Source organism: Sorex araneus, chromosome 1 (assembly GCF_027595985.1).
Source record: "Sorex araneus isolate mSorAra2 chromosome 1, mSorAra2.pri, whole genome shotgun sequence".
In the NCBI taxonomy this organism is placed as follows: Eukaryota; Metazoa; Chordata; class Mammalia; order Eulipotyphla; family Soricidae; genus Sorex; species Sorex araneus.
The window spans coordinates 4,694,180-4,712,173 of NC_073302.1; the positions used below are offsets into that span (position 1 = coordinate 4,694,180).

General features: G+C 63.2%; 1 protein-coding gene across 18 annotated transcripts in view; it reads right to left on the reverse strand.

Moving 5' to 3' along the window:
- Nucleotides 1-1,113: 1,113 nt before the first annotated feature.
- The window catches only part of DNM1 (dynamin 1), a 46,733-nt gene continuing 29,852 nt past the window's right edge, over nucleotides 1,114-17,994 (reverse strand). For 2 of the 18 annotated variants that reach the window (XM_055145635.1, XM_055145637.1), the window contains exons 11-23: nucleotides 17,827-17,913; nucleotides 16,756-16,826; nucleotides 16,535-16,586; nucleotides 16,318-16,329; nucleotides 13,301-13,414; nucleotides 10,020-10,129; nucleotides 9,491-9,602; nucleotides 8,810-8,821; nucleotides 8,333-8,506; nucleotides 5,490-5,731; nucleotides 4,982-5,197; nucleotides 2,829-2,865; nucleotides 1,114-1,626 (exon numbers count right to left, since the gene is read on the reverse strand). In XM_055145635.1, the coding sequence (XP_055001610.1) occupies nucleotides 2,844-2,865; nucleotides 4,982-5,197; nucleotides 5,490-5,731; nucleotides 8,333-8,506; nucleotides 8,810-8,821; nucleotides 9,491-9,602; nucleotides 10,020-10,129; nucleotides 13,301-13,414; nucleotides 16,318-16,329; nucleotides 16,535-16,586; nucleotides 16,756-16,826; nucleotides 17,827-17,913 (1,224 nt within the window). In that variant the 3' untranslated portion in view covers nucleotides 1,114-1,626; nucleotides 2,829-2,843. The other 16 variants (XM_055145604.1, XM_055145609.1, XM_055145572.1 and 13 more) reach the window with 13 other exon arrangements.

The window sequence follows — 17,994 nt, forward strand, 5'->3', positions numbered from 1 at the left end:
AAAAAAGCATCGCAAAACCATGCCAGTATCCGGCGTGTCAGCTCTGAGGCTTAAGACGTCTCCCACAGTTTTTACTTAAGATGTCCTGGGGGCCCGAGAAGCGGCTTGGTGACGGTGTCGGCTGCTGGCAGGGGTCCGAGTCCTTCCCTGGACCACATGGGCTCCTGAGCACAAAGCTGGGAGGGGCCCCGAGACCCCCAAACCCAACAAGCAAGTATCTGACCAGGCAGAAGCTCAGTGAGTTGCTCAGAGGAGGATGTGGAGGGGTCACTGCCTTAGGTGTTCGGGGGTGTCAGCCCCCAAAAAGGCACCTTGGGGGTAAACATGCCCCCCTTGACCTAGATCAAAACTGGGCCACACTCAGATGTTAGGGTATGGGCTCCCCAGGCCACGGAAATCTGAGCTGGGAGCCCCCCGGGGCACATACTCAGGCTGGGGAAGGCACCCCAGGGCTGGGCTGGAACTGGCAGAGTGCCGGGTTCTAGGCCCCACTTGGGGGTGGGGACTAATTTATTGGTGGCAGGGGACAGAGGAAGGGGGAGGGGATGGGTCTGCTGTCCCCGAGATTCACTGTCCTGTTTGCACTGGGATTGAAATAAACGGATGTGGGTCCATACCCGGCCTGTGTGTGTCACTGGGCTGGGCGGGGCTGGCCGGTCAGTCCCGGAAACGGGATGGGCCCCAGGAGGGAGGGGGAGCAGGTGGGCAGCCCCCCAGATGTTGCATTCCCAGCCCCTCTGCTGCCTGTGCCCGCTGTCCCCCACTCTGTAGCCCACCCGTCCCCAGCTTGTCCTGCCCCCTAGTGGCCAGGTCAGCATTCACGCCTGAGGCCAGGGAAGCTGCAGGGTCCCCCAGCCCTGAACCCAGAGGGGCAGCACAGCCGGGAGGGCCTTTGCCTTCAGGCAGACAACCTGGGCTCCATTCCGGCTCCCCATCTCCCCATAGGGTCCCCCGAGCACCGTCAAGAGTGATTCCTGATCGCAGAACCAGGAGTCACCCCTGAGCATTGCTGGGTGTGACCTAAGCCAAAAAAGAGTCCAAACTCCCCTGGGCCCCATGTTGAGCCCTTCTCTGCCCCCTGGGCGCCCCAGACAACACGAACCTGCAGACACGTTTGTTTCCCATCGTTCAGAAATGGATTTTATTCTCAGCCACGAGATAGCAAGACGGAGCGAGGTCAGAGACCTGGACAGCTGCCCGAGCAGCAGAGGGGGCTGCTGTCCCCAGGGCCGGGGGTGTGGGGGGCTCATCAGGGTGGCACACTGTGGGGTGGGCGATGTCGGGGTTGTAGGGTCCCTTGTGGTCGGGCAGCGTGGCGAGGCTGAGCGGCCATAGATACGTGTGTGCGCGTATTGGAGGGATTTCTAGAACAGGCCGGGAGCAATACCACAGAGGGGGCACGAGCTTCACCAACGTCACGCCTGGGTGTGCCAGCTCACCACTACGATGGACTACGTCACAGAGGAAGGGGCGGGGCCTCGGGGCTGGGCTGTCGCTGCGGAGTCAGGGAACAGCGGTCCAGGCAGGCTTGGAAAGGGAAGTCTCCGAGGAACAGGAGGGTCTGGTTAGAGGTCGAAGGGGGCCCGGGGGCTCTCAGGACGGGATGGACTTGCCTGCCCCGATCGGCTGGCAGTTGGAGAGAAAGCAGAGAGAAAAGGGGAGAGAGAGGACAGGGAGAGCTGGTAAGGCCCGGCAGGAACGCAGGAGGACGGAGGAGAGGAAGAAGAGGCAGGAAGGGTGGGTAAGGACTCTGGGAGGGGATTGCTGGGGGCCCCAGTGGGGGAGGGGCAGGGGCTGGGGCGCCCTCCCTCTGCCACGCACACTGGCCTCTCACACTGCCAGGCAGGGCACCCCGGCCTCAGACACGCTCTGCTCCCCCTGCACCCCCTCTTCTCCCCTCCCCGCTTCCGGCTTTCAACCCCTCCGGCCTCGGAGAGGAAGGCGCAGTGAGCCCCACTTCTGCTGGGTCGAGTCGGGGGAGAGAGCGAATACTGTCTGAACCACGAGGGGGGCACGTCTAGAAAGAGGGCTGGAGAGACGGGGGCCACCGGAGACCCCCTCAGACTGGGCAGGAAGCCCGGGCGTCCTCGGAAGGCACCCTGAGGAGGTGGGGCGGGCCGGAGGGCCAGCAGCAGGACGCCAGGGGCCCCGGGCTTATAAGTCTAAGAGGGGAGCCTCGGCAGGTCGGGGGACCGCTGGTCGCGTAGGTGAGGCTGGGCCCTTCCTGCTGGGGGAAGCAGAAGGGGGGAATCAGTGCTGGGAGCGGCGGGGGGCTTGCTGGGCGCGGGGCTGGCCAGCAGGGGGCAGCACAGAGCCACTGGGCAGACCCGCGTCTGCTTGGCTGAAAGGTGCCATCACCCTGGCACCCCAGGAGCACCCCTGCAGGGGGATGCCGGCCCCTCAGGGCTGCCCAGCCACAGCCTCCTCCGGTGGGCGCTGCCCGCCACGCTCTGGCGATGCCAGTCCCGGGAGCCCCCGGACGGGAAGCCCACTCAGACTGGAGAGTGAGTGTGAGTCCCCAGGAGGAAGTCCCCGAATTTCTAGCTGCCCGAGTCCAGCCGTGTCCCCGGCCCCCACACCCGAACCCAGAGCCCTCCTGGGGCTCCGGCGCCTGCCAGCCCTGCCAGCCCGGGGTGCGGAGCCTGTGCCCAGCCCTGGAGGTGTCGGGCGGTGGCACTGAGTCCCGAGGCGCTCCGAGGAGGGAGGTTGGAAGAGCCAGCTGGCAGCGAGGACAGAGAGAGGACAGAATAAGTGGGGCTGCAGGGGCGGAGCTGGTGCAGCGGGGGCAGACAACACCGCTCATGCAGCGGGCGGGGGCGGGGACCTACCGTGGCGGCTGCTCCTCAAGGGTCACTGACAGTGATTCTGAAAGACAGCACGAAATCAACATGGCAGTTCACACGCACGCACGCACGGGCCAGGCCTGCAGGGGGCGCCACGCACACACGCACACCGGGCGTGCACACACACACATGCTGGGGGGGGGGCCCGGGGCCCCGCATGCACACGCTGACACACAGGCCCACGGACGGACGACAGGCATCTGCCTCCCCGGCAGCCTCACGGGCCGCGGCACGTGCAGCAGGGCCTGGGCCATGCAGCCGACGGGACGGAAGCCGAGTCACGACACAGAAGCTCACCCGCACGCGGGCGTCTGCACCAGCTCCCTGCATGGGTGTGTGCTGGGGTGGGGGGGTCGGGGGCCACGTCTGCTGGCTCCGAAGGGGCAGGCTGTGCCTGCAGAGGGTCCCGTGGGCCTCCTGTGGCGCCCTAGGGGCCCCTGGGACTTGCCCGCCCGCAGACTGGAAGGGTCTCCAGCTGGCCCCGTCCCTGGTCTGGGCAACCTTTCCTTATTCTTTCTTTTTTTTTTTTTTTTTTTTGCTTTTTGGGTCATACCCAGCGATGCACAGGGGTTACTCCTGGCTCTGCACTCAAGAATTACTCCTGGCGGTGCTCGGGGGACCATATGGGATGCTGGGATTCGAACCCGGGTTGGCCGTGTGCAAGGCAAATACCCTCCCCGCTGTACTATCACTCCAGCCCCAGCCTTTTCTTATTCTTCCTCACTCTCGCGGCTCCCTGGCTCTGGCCAGCAGCTCCCTCAAGCTGCCCCACGCCACCCGTGGGCCTCGGTGACCACGCGCCTCCGCCCAGGACCCTCTCGCTCCTCCCCGCACTGGCCGCCAGCCTGACCCACAGCCCCGTGTCCTGGGTGAGAGGGTCAGAAACGGGGTCACAGCTCCCACGTGTCCCACTTTAGCATCGGCGTGGCACATGGAAGGGATCCAGATTCCGGCTGCCTGTCAGCCAAGTGCTCCTGCAGCCACACGGGGGCGACAGCGGTGTCCCTACAGCCACGGACCCCCTCCGCCCCACCCGCCCTAAGAGAAGGACCCGTGTGTGAGCCTCGGGTTTCAGCCCCGGAAGGAACATGGTCCGGGGTGGCTCAGAACCAGGCGGAGCTCGGGACCTTGCCACCTGACCCCCACTTCTGCAAGGGCCATCAGGTCCCCATAAACTAACCCCGCCTCGAGGTGAGACCCCGGGCCCTACCCTCCAGCCACCTGGAAGGCAAAATCCAGGCTAGGGGCTCACTATTCCACAGAAACTCCGCCAGGCGGGGACAGAGCAGGCTGAGCAGACACTTCCGTGACATGTGGGAAGTGAGTCTGGGTCGGAGGGTCGTGGGCAAGCAAAGCCTCAGGAGGGCTCGTACCTAGTGGTGCTCGGGGCTCACTTCTGACTCTTGCACTCAGGAATTACTCCCGGCGGGGCTCGGGCGGGGATCGAAGCCGGGTGGGCCACATGCAAGGCCAGAGCCCTGCCAGCTCAGCTATGACTCTGGCCCAACACAATTTTTTTTTTTTTGCTAGAAACTCCAGGAAATGGGGTGGGCTGTGCCGGTTCCTGCTGCTCACACCTACCAGGTGGGTCCTGACCAGAGCAGGGCACGAGAAAGTCCTCTGTTTACCCACAGCTCCCAGCTTCTCTGCCTTCTCCCCAGGCCTGGGGGCCGCCGGGCACTGACACACCTGCGCACGCCCCACAAACGCCGCTCACACACCCCACGTGGTCCACACACATCTCACACACGTGCTCCTGGGGAGCGTCGGGCACCAGGGGAGCCTCCAGCTGCGGAGGGGCTCTTGGCTCCTCGACCTGGGTAGGCTCCGGGGCCGGGAGAGAGAAGTCAGGAGGGGCAGGGCAGGAGGAAGAGGAATGCCAAGGAGAGAGCGGAGAGAGAGGAGAGAGCCATGCAAAAGGCTGGGAAGAAGGGGGGCTGGGCCCCACGGGCCCCTCCCCAGGAACGACCAGGACTCAGCGCTCCCCGGGGGCAGGCTCCGCCAGCCCGCGCTCACACCTCCGTCGGCTCCAGCTCCCCCTGGGAGGCCCTGGGGGCGGGGAGGGCCGGGACCGCGGCTCCGGGATCCGGCCCCACCTCCCTCCGGGGCTTTCCCGGCCGCACTCGGCCCCTACTCACCTGGGGACCCCGGGCGGGGCGCGGTTGGGGCGCGAGGGCACCTGGGGGGGAGGGCCGAAGGGGTCAGGGGAAGCCCCCGGCCTGGAGGGCACGGGGGGCGCCCCCCCCAGGGCGGACCCAGCAGGCGGAGGCCCAGGAGCAGGGCCCCGGGATCCGGGCCGGGCTGGGGGCACGGCGGGGGCTCTGCGCTGCGGCGTGGGGCTGGACGTGGGCGACCTGCTGCAGAGACGGACAAGCACACAGGGCGGGGAGAGGGATGAGCGGCCCCGCCCCCGCCGGAGGCCCCGCCCCCAGCAGGCGCCGCCGCGGCCCCGCGCGCAAGCCCCGCCCCCGGCGCCCCACGGCAAGCCCCGCCCCGCGAAGCCCCGCCCCTCTCTAAGCCCCGCCCCTCGCTCCAGGTGGGAGCCGCCCCGGCGACGCGGGCGCGCCACTGCCCGGTCCCGGTCCTCCCCCCGCGGGCCCCGGGTTGGGGGGCTTTGAAAGGGGCCGTGGGGGCCGGCCCTGGTACCTGCGTCCGGCCGGTACGCTCTGCACCTGCAGCCAGGAGTCGTCCACGGGCGGGGGCATGGGCGTGCTGACGGTGGTCGTGTTGATGTCCCCGATGATGCTGAGCGCCTCCTTCAGGGCGTGGTACATGCGCAGCATCTCGTCGCGCCGCTGCGCCTGCTCGGCCGACTCCTCCATCAGGGTGTTCTGGTCCCCGCACGAGTACAGGTTGGCCAGCAGCTCGGAGAAGATGAACTCCTTGGTCTGCAGGCGAGAACGGGAGGGCGTGAGGCTGGGACCTGCGCCCTGCAGTCCTCGCTGCGCGCTGGCCGCGGGGCTGGGGCTGATCCCTAAGATGGGACATGCTCTGGCTCCCCCCTTACCCTTCACTCAGCTGGGGACACAGAGGTTCAGAGAGGAAACGTGACCTGTGGCAAGGCCATACACAGGCTGGGAGGACACCCGGGGCCTTTCATACAACCAGGATACTTGCTCCCCCCGTTTTTAAATTCCTTGTATGTAAAAAAGCTTGTTTCACTCTTTTCAAGGGCTTGCATGCCTCACTGGACCCAAACAAGCAAGGTGAGAGTTACACATTTTCTGGGTGCCCTAGAAGTGAGAGCACAGGTGGCGGGTGGGTCTGTGTGTTATAGGGGGTGAGTTAATACTCTTTTTCCTTTGCTTGGTTTTGGGGCCAGCACAGTTCAGGGGCTTTTCCTGGCTCTGTGCTCAGGAGTGACCCCTGGTGGTACTCAGGGGATTGCATGTACTATCTTTCCAGCCTCACGATTGGGTTGATACTCTCCTTTAAACAAGGCGAAAGATAGCACAGTGGGTAGATGCTAGCCTTGCATGCGGCCAACCTGGGCACTTAGGGATACCTAAGCATTGCCAAGCATGATCCCTGAGCACAGAGCTAGGAATAAGTCCTGCTCACCACTGGGTGTGGCATCAAAAACAAAGCAGACAAACAGAAACTCCCTAAAAATCCCAGGTGTTGAGTGGAAGAGGCTGTTCAAAGGGTCAGTAAGCCGGCATTGCAGGCCAGAGGTCCAGGTTTGATCTTTGGTAGGAAATATTCCCCTCAGTACCACCAGGATCACTCCTTAGCCCAGAGCCAAGAGTATCCCCTTAACACCCCTGGGTGTGGACCCCCAAACCAAGCCAAACAAAAAAGGAAAAGTTCCAGGTATGAAGAAGCCCATCTCTGAGATATTCATGGAGGAACGTTGAGGATTTTATACTGGAAGCCTGGTTCTCCTCTATCTGTTTGACAAACATGTTTGGCAGCTAGTAAGGGCCAAACACACTTCATATTCATTTGCTCTTCATTTTTTTTTTTTTTGCTTTTTGGGTCACACCCGGCGATGCACAGGGGTTACTCCTGGCTCTACACTCAGGAATTACCCCTGGCGGTGCTCAGGGGACCATACGGGACTCTGGGAATTGAACCTGGGTCGGCCACGTGCAAGGCAAACGCCCTACCCGCTGTGCTATTGCTCCAATCCCTTCATTTGCTCTTCAATCCTATTGTGATCAGTATCTTACAGGTGAGGGCGCAGAAGCTCAGAGCTCATGTTTTGCACATGGAAGCCCTGGGTTCCATCTCTGGCATCATGTGATTCACCAAGCACTATGTCAGGAGTAGCCCCAAGAATTACTGATGTGGCCCCTCAATAAAAGGGAAAAAGTCATGTAATAAATTTGCCAAACCTGGATGCAAATCCAGTTCTTAACTCCCCAAGGAGAGTAGTTTTTCACTAAATTCTGGATTAGTGGTTCTCTGAGAAGGGATATTTCAAAACATGCCCAGGAATTCTCAAAGGGTGCAGATTCCTGTTCCCTTTTGGAAAACACTGAAACATGTTTGGAACAACTAAGGCACGTGTGTCTCCCTTTTCAACTCTAAAACATCCTGAAATCTAAATACAGGTAGTGCATTTTCAGTTAAAAATGATCTGAGTTAGAAATCAGCATGAGAAAAAAAAAAAGAAAAAGAAATCATCTTTTTTTTAATAATCTCCTTAGTCATTATTAATAATATTATCATTATTATTTTGATATTGGGGCCATACTTGACTGTGCTCAAGCCTTACTCCTGGCTCTGTGCTTAGAGATCACTCTTGGTGGGCTCAGAGGACCATATGGCATATCTAGTGATCAAACTCGGCTAGGATGTGTGCAAGGCATGTGCCGTATCCACTATACTATCTCTCCAGTCTCTCCCGCTTAATTATATTTAGGATAAATTACATGTGAAAGAATATTTTGAACAAATATTAAATTCCAGAAGGGACCAAAAGTAATCTTGCTCTTTTACAAACCTCTTGGCTAGTAAAGGGGGGGGAGAGAGGGAGAGAAAGGGAGAAAGAGAGGGAGGGAGGGGGAGAGAGAGAGAGAGAGAGAGAGAGAGAGAGAGAGAGAGAGAGAGAGAGAGAGAGAGAGAGAGAGAGAGAGAGAAGAAAGTGTCTGCCATAGAGGCAGGCAGGAGGCGGGGAAAGGGTGGGAGGGAAACCAGGACATTGGTGCTGGGAAATGTACACTGGTGAAGGAACAGTGCTGGAACACTGTAGGACTGAAACCCTACGAACAACTTTGTAACTGTGTATCTCACTGTGATTCAATTAAATAAATAAAACAAATAACCTCTTGGCTGGTAAAAGAATATATGGAGCTCTTGTTACATTTCTTTCTGGGGGGGGAGCTATTTCTGGTTCTGTGCTCAGGAGTGACCCCTGGTGGTGCTTGGGGGAACCACCTGCGGAAACGCGAGTCCTGGCCCCGCCTCCCTGCATTGTCTCTAGCGCTTAGACAACGGCCCGGGTGACCCCAGACGGCTGCCCCGGCGCAGTGGTGGACACGCACGTTGTTGATCATGAGGTGCATGATGGTCTTGGGCATGAGGTCCCGCACGGTCTTGTTGACGATGGCCATGTAGGAGTCCACCAGGTTGCGGATGGTCTCCACCTGCCGCTCCAGCTGCGGGTCCATGGAGTGCATGAAGCTGTCGGAGCCATTCTCCTCCGTCTCGCCGCTCGCCTGGTGTCAGGACAGGAAGGACATCAGGTCTCAGCCCCTCCCCGGGGGGCCTGGGGCACTGAGACGCAGAGCAGCTGCCGCCTGGCCCCCGCCAGGCCCCCCACTTCTGCACGTGCCCCCAGGCTCTGTCCCCCCCACCCCCGGCCCCGTGCCTCTCGGGGTAGCCGACTCCCCCTCTAGAGCCTGACTTGGCTCCTGAGAGTCCCTCCATGAGGGACGGCACCCCTCGACCCCATCCTGCATGCTGAAGGGACAGGGCTGGTGCCAGGCAGGCACTGGCTGGCGGGGGGAGGGGGCACTTACTTTCTCCTTGTCCTGGAGGGCCCACACCAGGCCAGCGGGGTCACCGCAGCAACATCGCCACCGCCGGCGAGCAGGGCCGAAGCAGAAACACACAGAGAGACAGAGAGAGGGAGTGAGTGAACCCAGGGCACGGAGCCCCGACTCCAGCCACTGCCTCAGACAGAGCAAGGAGATGGTGCAAGAATGCCCAGTCGGGCTGGAGCGAGAGCGCAGCGGGCAGGGCGCTTGCCTTGCACATGGTCAACCCGGGTTCGATCCCCAGCATCCCACAGGGTCCCCCTCAAGCACCGCCAGGAGTGATTCCTGAGTGCAGAGCCAGGAGTAACCCCTGAGCATCGCTTGGTGTGACCCAACCTGACGCCAGGCACACAAGAATCATGTCTGGGCACTCAAGGGGATTGAGCTACCTGTCCCCGAGAAGAAGGGGGGAGGTTTGGTCCTGGGGCAGGCAGGGGTGCTCCCTGGGTGCTCCCTCTAGTCCTGAGCCCACGAAGGGTGGGGAGCCACAGCAGGAGGCAGTGAGCCCGAGGAAGGTGCCCCCCGGGCCCACCCTGCTTCTCCCTGGGGGTGCCTGGGATGGGGCCAGACCACAGTGGGGGAAGGCAAGCGTCCGCCTCACATCCTCAGGCTCCAGGACACCCCCCACCCCCCGCCCCTACTGCCCCGAGCTCCTCGACTCACCCCCACGCGCTCGGGGTACACGCCAGCCCTCAGGAAGGAGGCCTTCCAGCTATCCACCTCCTCCTGGGTCTCGCAGGCCAGCTCCAGCTGCCGGTAATCCTTATAGACGTTCCTGCAGACGGGAGAGGGGTGAAGCCCAGGCCCCTCGGGGGGCTCGGGGCTGACACAGGCCGGGCTCCTGGCACCGGGGCGCAGCCCTAGGTCTCTCTGACCCTAGTTTCAGTTTCCCCATCTGGAAGCTTCATCAATCACCGTTCCTGCCTGCCGGGGTCAACTAGGAGGGTTCCGTGAACCCAGCAGTGACACGTGTGGGTGGAAGGTTCCAGGCGCTCCTCAGCGCAGGACCACGTGGCAGGGGGCTCACCAGAGACTCCCACCCACCGAGGAGGGACAGGAGGGGAGAGGGGGGCAGGGGAAAGGGGGCCAGGAGGTGGATTTGGAAGTGCCGGTGGGGTGGGGTCGGGTTCCCCTTTCCGAGTCTCTGCCCCCCCACCCCGTCTCCGCCCAGGGGGGCTGGCGGGCCGGGCACCTCTGCTCCGTATTGAAGAGGGCAAAGATGTGCTTGCTGGACATGAAGCCCTTCTCCACGTCCCGCAGCTTCAGGTTGTCCACAGACAGCATGTATTTCTTCTCCTTCTCCTGGGGGGGGCAGGAGCACCGTCAGGGGGGCACCCCACCGAGTATCGTTAGTACCCCGGACCCGCCAGGGGGCCCCTGGCCGCCCACGCCAGCCAACCGTCCCCTGCACCTCTGCAGACACGCCCGGGCGCCCCGAGTGGAAAGGCTGAGAGCAGCCCCTCCGCCCCACCCACGCCAGCCCGGGAGCCGGGCCAGCCCCCACCGGGGACCCCGCGCTCCCAGCCGCGCTCGCCCCCCAGCCTGGCTGCTCTGGATAAGCCTCTGACTTCATTTCCTGAAGGCAGAGAAGGGAAGAGGGGGGGAACGGGCCCCAGCAGCTTCAAAGGGCTGGTTCAGCCCACAGCACCCCCCCCCCCGCCCCGCGCCCCCAGGCAGCCACCCATGTGTTAGCAATCAGGCGCACAGCACAGGCCTGGAGACGGTGAGTCCGGGTACATGTGTGCGTGCCTGCATGCCGGCGGACACAGGCCGGCCCAGCGCCACTTGCATGTGCTCCTGGAGTCCGGGCTGCCTCTGTCTGCGTGTCTGCGTGTGTGTGTTGGTGTGTTTCTGTATGTCTGTGTATAAATGCAAATGTCTCTGTGTGTATCTGTGTGTGTGTGTGTGTGTGTGTGTGTGTGTGTGTTTAGGCGTCTCTGGGTTTCCCTGTGTATCTCGGTGTCTGGGTGTGTGTCTGAGCGCGTCAGTGTGGACGTGTGGCTTTTGTCGATGTGTGTGGCAGCTGTGACCGTCTGTGTGGCTTGACTGAGCCGGGGCGTGGGTGCTGGCCCAGGACGAGGGCTGCGTGTCTGTGATGGGCGAGAGTGCCCGAAGGGATCTGGGAGGAGGTGGGGAGGGTCCACCCAGAGTCACAGACCCGGCAGGGCGGGGGGCGTGGGGGGGGTGCTGGCGTCCACCTGGATCTCAGGCATTCACAGCCGGGACAAGGCTGACCCGGGGTCTCAGGCTGGGAAGCTGGTCGGAGAAGGACCCCGTTTCTCACCCTGCTCACCTCCCTTTGTGCCCCCCCCCTCCGGCTGGGCTGGCCACATAAAGCCCTCTTTATGGTGGGGGGTGGCGGGGATCCCCTGGGAGCGCGGGGAGGGGTGGAGGGAGGAGGGAGGAAGTTGGATGGGGCCGCTGAGAACATCTGGAAGCGTTGGAGCGGCTGCGCGGGGGCTGGACCGGGCAGGGGCGGCCTCCGCGGCCGGCCCCCTCCCCAGGCCCCTCCCTCCCGGCCGAGGAGCCCGCTCACCCCTGCCACGTCAAGAGGCAGAAGGGGAGCCGGGAGCACAGAGGGGACCACGGGCCGTCCGTCCGGATGGGGCGGCGGGGACCCTGGGGCTGGCCGGGGCCGGGGCTGGGGCTGGGGCCGGGGGGCTCGGATCTCCAGGAGCGGGGGGGCCCGCAGCACCGCCGCCCGGATCGCCAGCGACACCTCCACTCCGCCTGCCCAGTGTTTAGACTATCTGTTCAGGATCCCGAATTGTACAGTAGTCTGCACATTGGTTAGGCTGGGCTGGGTGAGACCCTCGCCAGCGCCGCAGAGCCACCGACCCGCCGGCGGCCCCCACGGAGCCTGGAGCTGGGGTGGGGTGGGGTGGGGTGGGGTGGGGGGTGCCAGGCGGGGGGGGGCACGGGGGGGGGGACAGAGGTGCCACCGTGCGGGATGGCTGATGGGGGCTGCGGAGGACTGGGAGGGCGGGGGAGGGTCCCGAGGGCTGGGGCTGAGGGCGGCTGCCGGCCTGGGTCCCTTCCCCAAAGCGCAGAGGGCTGGAGAGGTGGGGGCAGCGGGTGGGGGTGGGGGGGAAGGAGGACAGATCGCCCGCCCGGTGTCCCTAGCGGGGCCATGTGGGAATTCACTCACTCCAACAAGGACAGCCCCCACCTCCACACCGGAGACAGCACACGGGTGTGCCCCCCGGCCGGGCGCCAGCCCTCCCGCAGCCCCCAGCCCCAAATCACATCATGCGTCTCCCCTCAGGCCCGAGAGCAGAGGTACACGCGCCTCCCCACCACCATAGCCCCCCACACCCACAGGCCTGGGGGCTCCAAACACACCTAGGGCCAGCCGGCACGGAAACCGCCCCCCTCCCCCAGCCCCCCACGCCCCTGAACTCAGACACTCCACAAAGCTCCGAAGAGCCTCCATGGTCTGACGGCATGGGGACCCTCTCAGATCCGCGGGTCCCCGACACCAGCCCCCCCCGCCCTTGTGCAGGGGCCCCACAGCCCAGGAGCCCCAGAAGGAGGGCGGCGCCCCGTGCCCAGGGGGCTGTCTGGGGAGCAGGAAGCGACACCCCCACCGGCGTGCGCGCCCACGCCACCTCACACTCCCCCGCCCTGCGAGGGGCCCCAGCGCGGGAGAGGCCGGGGTTGGGGTAATGAGGTCCAGATGGTTTGGCGCCCCCGCCGGTGACGACAGAGGTCCCCGCCCAAGGTGGGGGGGCCCTGTCCAGGGCGACTAGCAGGGGGGCAGGGATCTAGGAAGGGGCTTGAAGCCCCAAAGCAAAGCCCCCCCAGCCCCGGTCCCCCCCTGGAAGACGCCCCACAAGGCCCCTGGGGCATGAGGCGGGTCCCTCCCTGCAGCCCCCCCGCCAGCTGGAGTTCATTACCACGAGCCCCCAGCCCCCAGTCCTCCCTGTTCTCTGGTCACCTCTGGAATCCAGATGTGCAAGCCACAGACACATTCTTAAAGGGGACCCGCAGCGGGGAGGACCTGGCCTGGTGGCAGTGGAGCAGGCGCCCCTGGGGGCGGGGATTGGGGGGGGTCTTTGGGTGGGGCCTCTGAACCCCAGCACTCCTGGCCCGAAGGCTGTTTCCCTGGGCCAGCTGGGGCCTGGGCAACTGGGGTGCAGGGGTTAACGGGGTGTCTGGCACGGGGACTCCTGCATGTGTCAGGGCTCGGGGGGAGGGAGGAGGCGGTGCACCCCGAGGGGAAGAGTGGGAGGCTGCTTGGCTGGCGGGGTCAGGGAAGGGCGCCCCAACCCCTGCCACCCTCTCCAAGCCCCCTGCCCGACCCCCCCCCACCCCAGCCAGCATCTCCTTCCAGCCTGGGTGAGGCCCCGTATGCTGGCACCCAACTCCCATCCAGCATCCCAGGCCTGACGGGACGGTCCGGTCCGCTCTAGGGCCACAGGAGGACCACACCTGCCCTGGCCACTGCCCCTCAGAGCCCCGGCTCTGACTCACCTCGTCGTCTTTGTACCAGGACAGGTTCTCAGCTGTCAGCACGAACCAGTACTCTTTGGAGCCACCCTTCATGATGCCGATGTTGTTGATGGTCAGCCAACCCTTCCGGATGACCTGCAGGGGGACGGCGGGGGTCAGTGTGCAGGGGGCAGGCACGGCCGCGGGGGCGTGAGGCCCGGGGAGGCACCCCGCCACCCAGCTCTCCGTGCGGTCTCCGAGTACAGTCTCAGGCAAGGTGCCCGGGGCAGAGGGAGGGAGGCCCCTGGGGGCTGTCACTGAGGCCAGCGACGCTGGTGGCCCGCAGAGGTGACGAGACCCCCCCCCATCCCTGGAAAGGTCCAGCTGAGCTGAGGGGGCCTTTGGGGCACGCTGAGGGTCAGTTCTTCCTGACCTCAGGGACTCTGTCCCGGGCTGCGGTGGCTTCTGCCTGATGACCCTCGCCCCACCTCAGAGGCCAGTCCAGAAGCTACAGTCCCAGGCCCTCCCTGACGCCCAACAAAAGTCAGGACCCCCATCCCCACTCTTCTTTCTAACAGTGAATGTGGTTTCAAATGAACCCGTGCACGTGTGTGTGTGCGCGCGTGTGTGAGTGTGTCTCTGAGCGTGTGCGCGTGCTTATCTCTAGCGCCTGTTACTGGTGAGTTTTCTTGTTCCATGCAAGGCCCAACACCCTGCAGGCCTTGGCGACCTTAAGTGATGAGGAAGCCCTGTGGCAGGACAGGGGACTCAGAGTGGGCTCAGTCTTTACGCCCTGGTCCCGACAGGGCTGCGGGCTAACCAGGAAATGCTCGCCCCGCCCCCCGCCCCGCCCCGCCAACCCCCATCCCAAGGGGTATCAGAGATTTCTTCCCAGCAGAGCACGGCCAGGCTCACAGGCTCCGCCTAAGGAGGGCAATCCTGAAATAGGCCCCGCCCAGGGAGGGCATATGCGGCACCGTAGGCCCCGCCCCAGAAGGGCACTCCAGACACACAGGCTCCACCCACAGCAGGTTGTCCTGAGCCATAGGCTCCGTGCAGGACAGGTGTGTGGCTGTCACTCCCAGGCAGAGCTGCTGCCCAGACCCTGGCAGGGGCCAGACTGAGATAATGGGGGCGCGCTTCCGCTCCCTCACGGGCCCTGACCTCTCCTGCTTCTCTGAGCATGCAGAGCAGACCACCCCCTAGAGCGGACCCCTGGATAAGCCCCCAGACTGGGGTGGCAGAAGAGCCCCTGGGGACTGGAGCGACAACACAGCGGGGAGGGTGTTTGCCTTGCACACGGTCGATCCGGGTTCGATTCCCAGCATCCCATAGGGTCCCCCAAGCACCGCCTGGAGTAATTCCTGAGCACAAAGCCAGGAGTGACTCCTGAGCATCGCCGGATGTGACCCGAAAAAAAAAAAAAAAGAAGAGCCCCTAGCGCTGGCACCAGCTTCCTTCAGAGGCGTTAGCGCCCGCCTGGATCCTGGTGCCTCCTTACTTCCCCAGACCCATCCCCAGCCCTGAGAGCCAGCGCCGGGGGTCCTGCCTGTTCCTCCTGGTTCTGTGAGGACCTCTCTGGGTCTTGTTGCTTGTTTTTTTTTTTTTTTTGAAGGGTTACACCTGGCGATGCTCAGGGGTTACTCCTGGCCCTGCACTCAGGGTTAACTCTTGGTGGTGCTCAGGGGAGCCTATGGGGTGCCAGGATCAAACCCAGGTTGACCATACGCAAGGCAAGTGGCCCACAGCCACACTCTTTCTCCAGCTCCTTTGTTTTGTTCTGAGAGCAGGGGGCACACCTGATGGTGCTCAGGCCTGACTCTTCCCTTGGGGTCGTTCCGGAAGAGGCTGGGCTCCGGGCCGCCCACACTGACAGCTCCGTCTCTGACGTGAAGTCCAGGCTCATTCTCTGAGACTCCGGGTCCCAGGGCAGCACCAGCCGACCTCGCCACCCTGCGTCCCTGCACCCCAAGCTCCACCCTCCTCCTTGCTCCAGAGCCCCTACACCCAGGGCTTCCCCTCACCCCGCCCCCTTCCTCTCGACTCCCCTCCCACTCCCTCTAAGACCCGCCTGGAGGGGGGGGGGGTCTTACACTCATTATTACACTCATCAACTCCTTCGACCGAGCACTTTCTGAGCACCAGGCACGAGGCTGGGGCTGAAGATTTTCCGATGAATGAGACAGACCCAGACCTTTCCCACGTGGGGGGTGGGAAGGGACCAGATGCGAAGGCCCAAATCACACAAATACCCAGTTACCAGATTCTCTCAAAGAAACCACAGCCCTTGGAGAAGCTCAGGTGTGAAACAGGGGCGGAGAATGTTCCTGACGAGAGACGGCTCGGCGGGAAGGGGGAGGAAGAGGTCCCAACATGCCGCCCTCCCCTCAACTCGGCAGCAGCTGGTGGTGGCTCAGCAACGCGTCTTTGCCATCCACCCATAAAACCATCCGTCCAACATTCACCGGTCCATCCGTCCACCTACTAATTCATCAATACATCCACCAATTTGCCTACCCAAACACCCATCTGTTGACCAGCGCTTCATCCACACACCCCTTCACCCAGCTGCCCACCCCCCATCCATCTATCCCTCCACCTGCTCACCACCCATCTACCTACCATCGTGCCATCTACCCAACCCCCACCAATGAATCCACTCATCCATCCGAGTACCCACCCTCCCACTTCCCCACCCATCCACCCGCCCACCCATCCGTCTGCCCACCTACCCACCCATCCATCCATTCCACTGCCCCCCTCATCTGTCCGTCCCTACTCCGTGCCAGGCCCCTGCCAGGCATTTTCTACACACCCCAGCCCCTGTCCACAGAGTCCATTTTTGCCGGAAGTAAATGCTCAGCTCATGCGCATGAATGGCAGGACTGGGCAGTGTGACCTTGCCGCTCACCGCAGAGCATGTGTGGATACCCATAGGCTGGCGTGTGCAAGCGGCTCAGCTCAAGGGTGCCCTCCTGCCCCCCTGCACAGCCCCGGGACAAACAAGGCCCTCCGCCCCTCCCACTGTACAGGCCAAGAGCCCCGGTCCTGGTACTTACCAGAATCTCATCCTGCAAAGAGGTAACCATAGCAACCACGAGAAGCATTGGGAGAGAGGAGAAAGGGTTACTGAGGCAGCGTGGGAGGCTGGTGGCCAGCAGCTGGTGGCTCCCTGGCCCCCGTGGCCGTGGGTGCCTTGCCCTCGGAGAAGGGGCTCTCAGAGCCTGGGGTCCATCCAGCACCCTCCATCCCGGCCTGGGCACGGGGCTCACTCACCTGGTTCCCTGAAGCCTTCTTCTTGCTCATCTGGCTGCTCCTCTGCTGAGCACTGACAGGGAGAGGCGGCAGCGTCTCAGAACCCGTCAGCTCCACCTCACCGCATAGGGAGTTCCGCATGCACGGACACACACGCCAAGCACACGTGTCCCCGCCTGGACACACGCACCCACACACACGCACACGGGCACGCCTCGCGTCTCCGTCCCGGGAACACTCACTTGGCAAAGCCGATGAAGTCCTCGTGGTTGGTGTTCATGTAGGCCAGCTCGATGTCGATGAGCAGCATGACCTTCCGGACACGGGGTGGGGGGGGCAGGCGGGGGAGAGACACCACCCGGTTTCAACCCCAGGAAGTGCTGGGAGAAACACACTTGCGACCCAGATCCAAATTCGCAAGCAGCAAACCCAGGACCCCGGAGCCCCCACACAGAGAGTCTGGACCAAAGGGCCCGGGCACGGGCGAGAAACGTGAGTCACGTGGTCGGAGAAGAGACCGGGACTGTTCACCGCATCCCTGGACTCAGCCTCCTGAGTAGAGAAGGGCCAGCAGGGCGAGGAGGCCCCTCCCGAACACATCGGATCACGAATGGACACTGCTAGGGACTCATGTGGGCCTGAGTGCGGGAAGGTGGACGTGGTCCTACACTCTGGGTGGACACGGGAACCCACATCATTTTCTCATCATTCAACATGAAGCAACACACTCTGAGAATTAGCTTGCTGTGCTAACTCTCTGTTCAAGAGAGCAAACACACACACACACACACACACACACACACACACAGAGGACACACATGGATATAGGATGGCTCGTAAAAGAGAAGCGAGTGGAAAAGCCCATGGCCAGGAAGAAGTGAAATAGACACGCGTAATCTCTGAGCAAACTTCTCAGAGCAAACACTCTGATGGCTCGTGGCCTGCTATTCCACCCCAAGGACGGGGGCGTGGTGTGTTGGTGGCACAGACACCTTTTGCTGGCCGAAACCCTGGGGCCGTCGCCCCCGGCAGAGCAAAGAGGGAAAAATTAAAGAAGTATGAGGACAATTTCTTGGCAATGGTGTGGGGAACCGTCTGTGCAGGGCTAGGGGACAGGCTCCGCTCTAGCTGGGGGCTTCCGGATCTACTCCAAGGGGAGAGGTGGGGCACGGGAGGGGAGGGGGGGAGAGAGAGGAGGGGGAGAGGGAGAGAGAAACAGAGACACAGAGAGACATAGAGAGAGGAGAGAGAAAGAGAGGGAGAGGGAGGGAGGGAGACTGAGGCACAGCAGGCAGGCCGGGCTCCGGGCTCACCTGCTCCTTGGTGCGCCCCTCGCGCTCCCGGATGTGGGTGGTCACGATGCGCTCCATCTCCTCCCGCAGCCGGGGGTACTGCTGGAGCTGGGGGAGGCGGGAGGCGAGAGAACCAGGTACACGGGGGGCCGTGGGCGGGGAGCACCCGCGCCCACCAAGGTCCAGGGG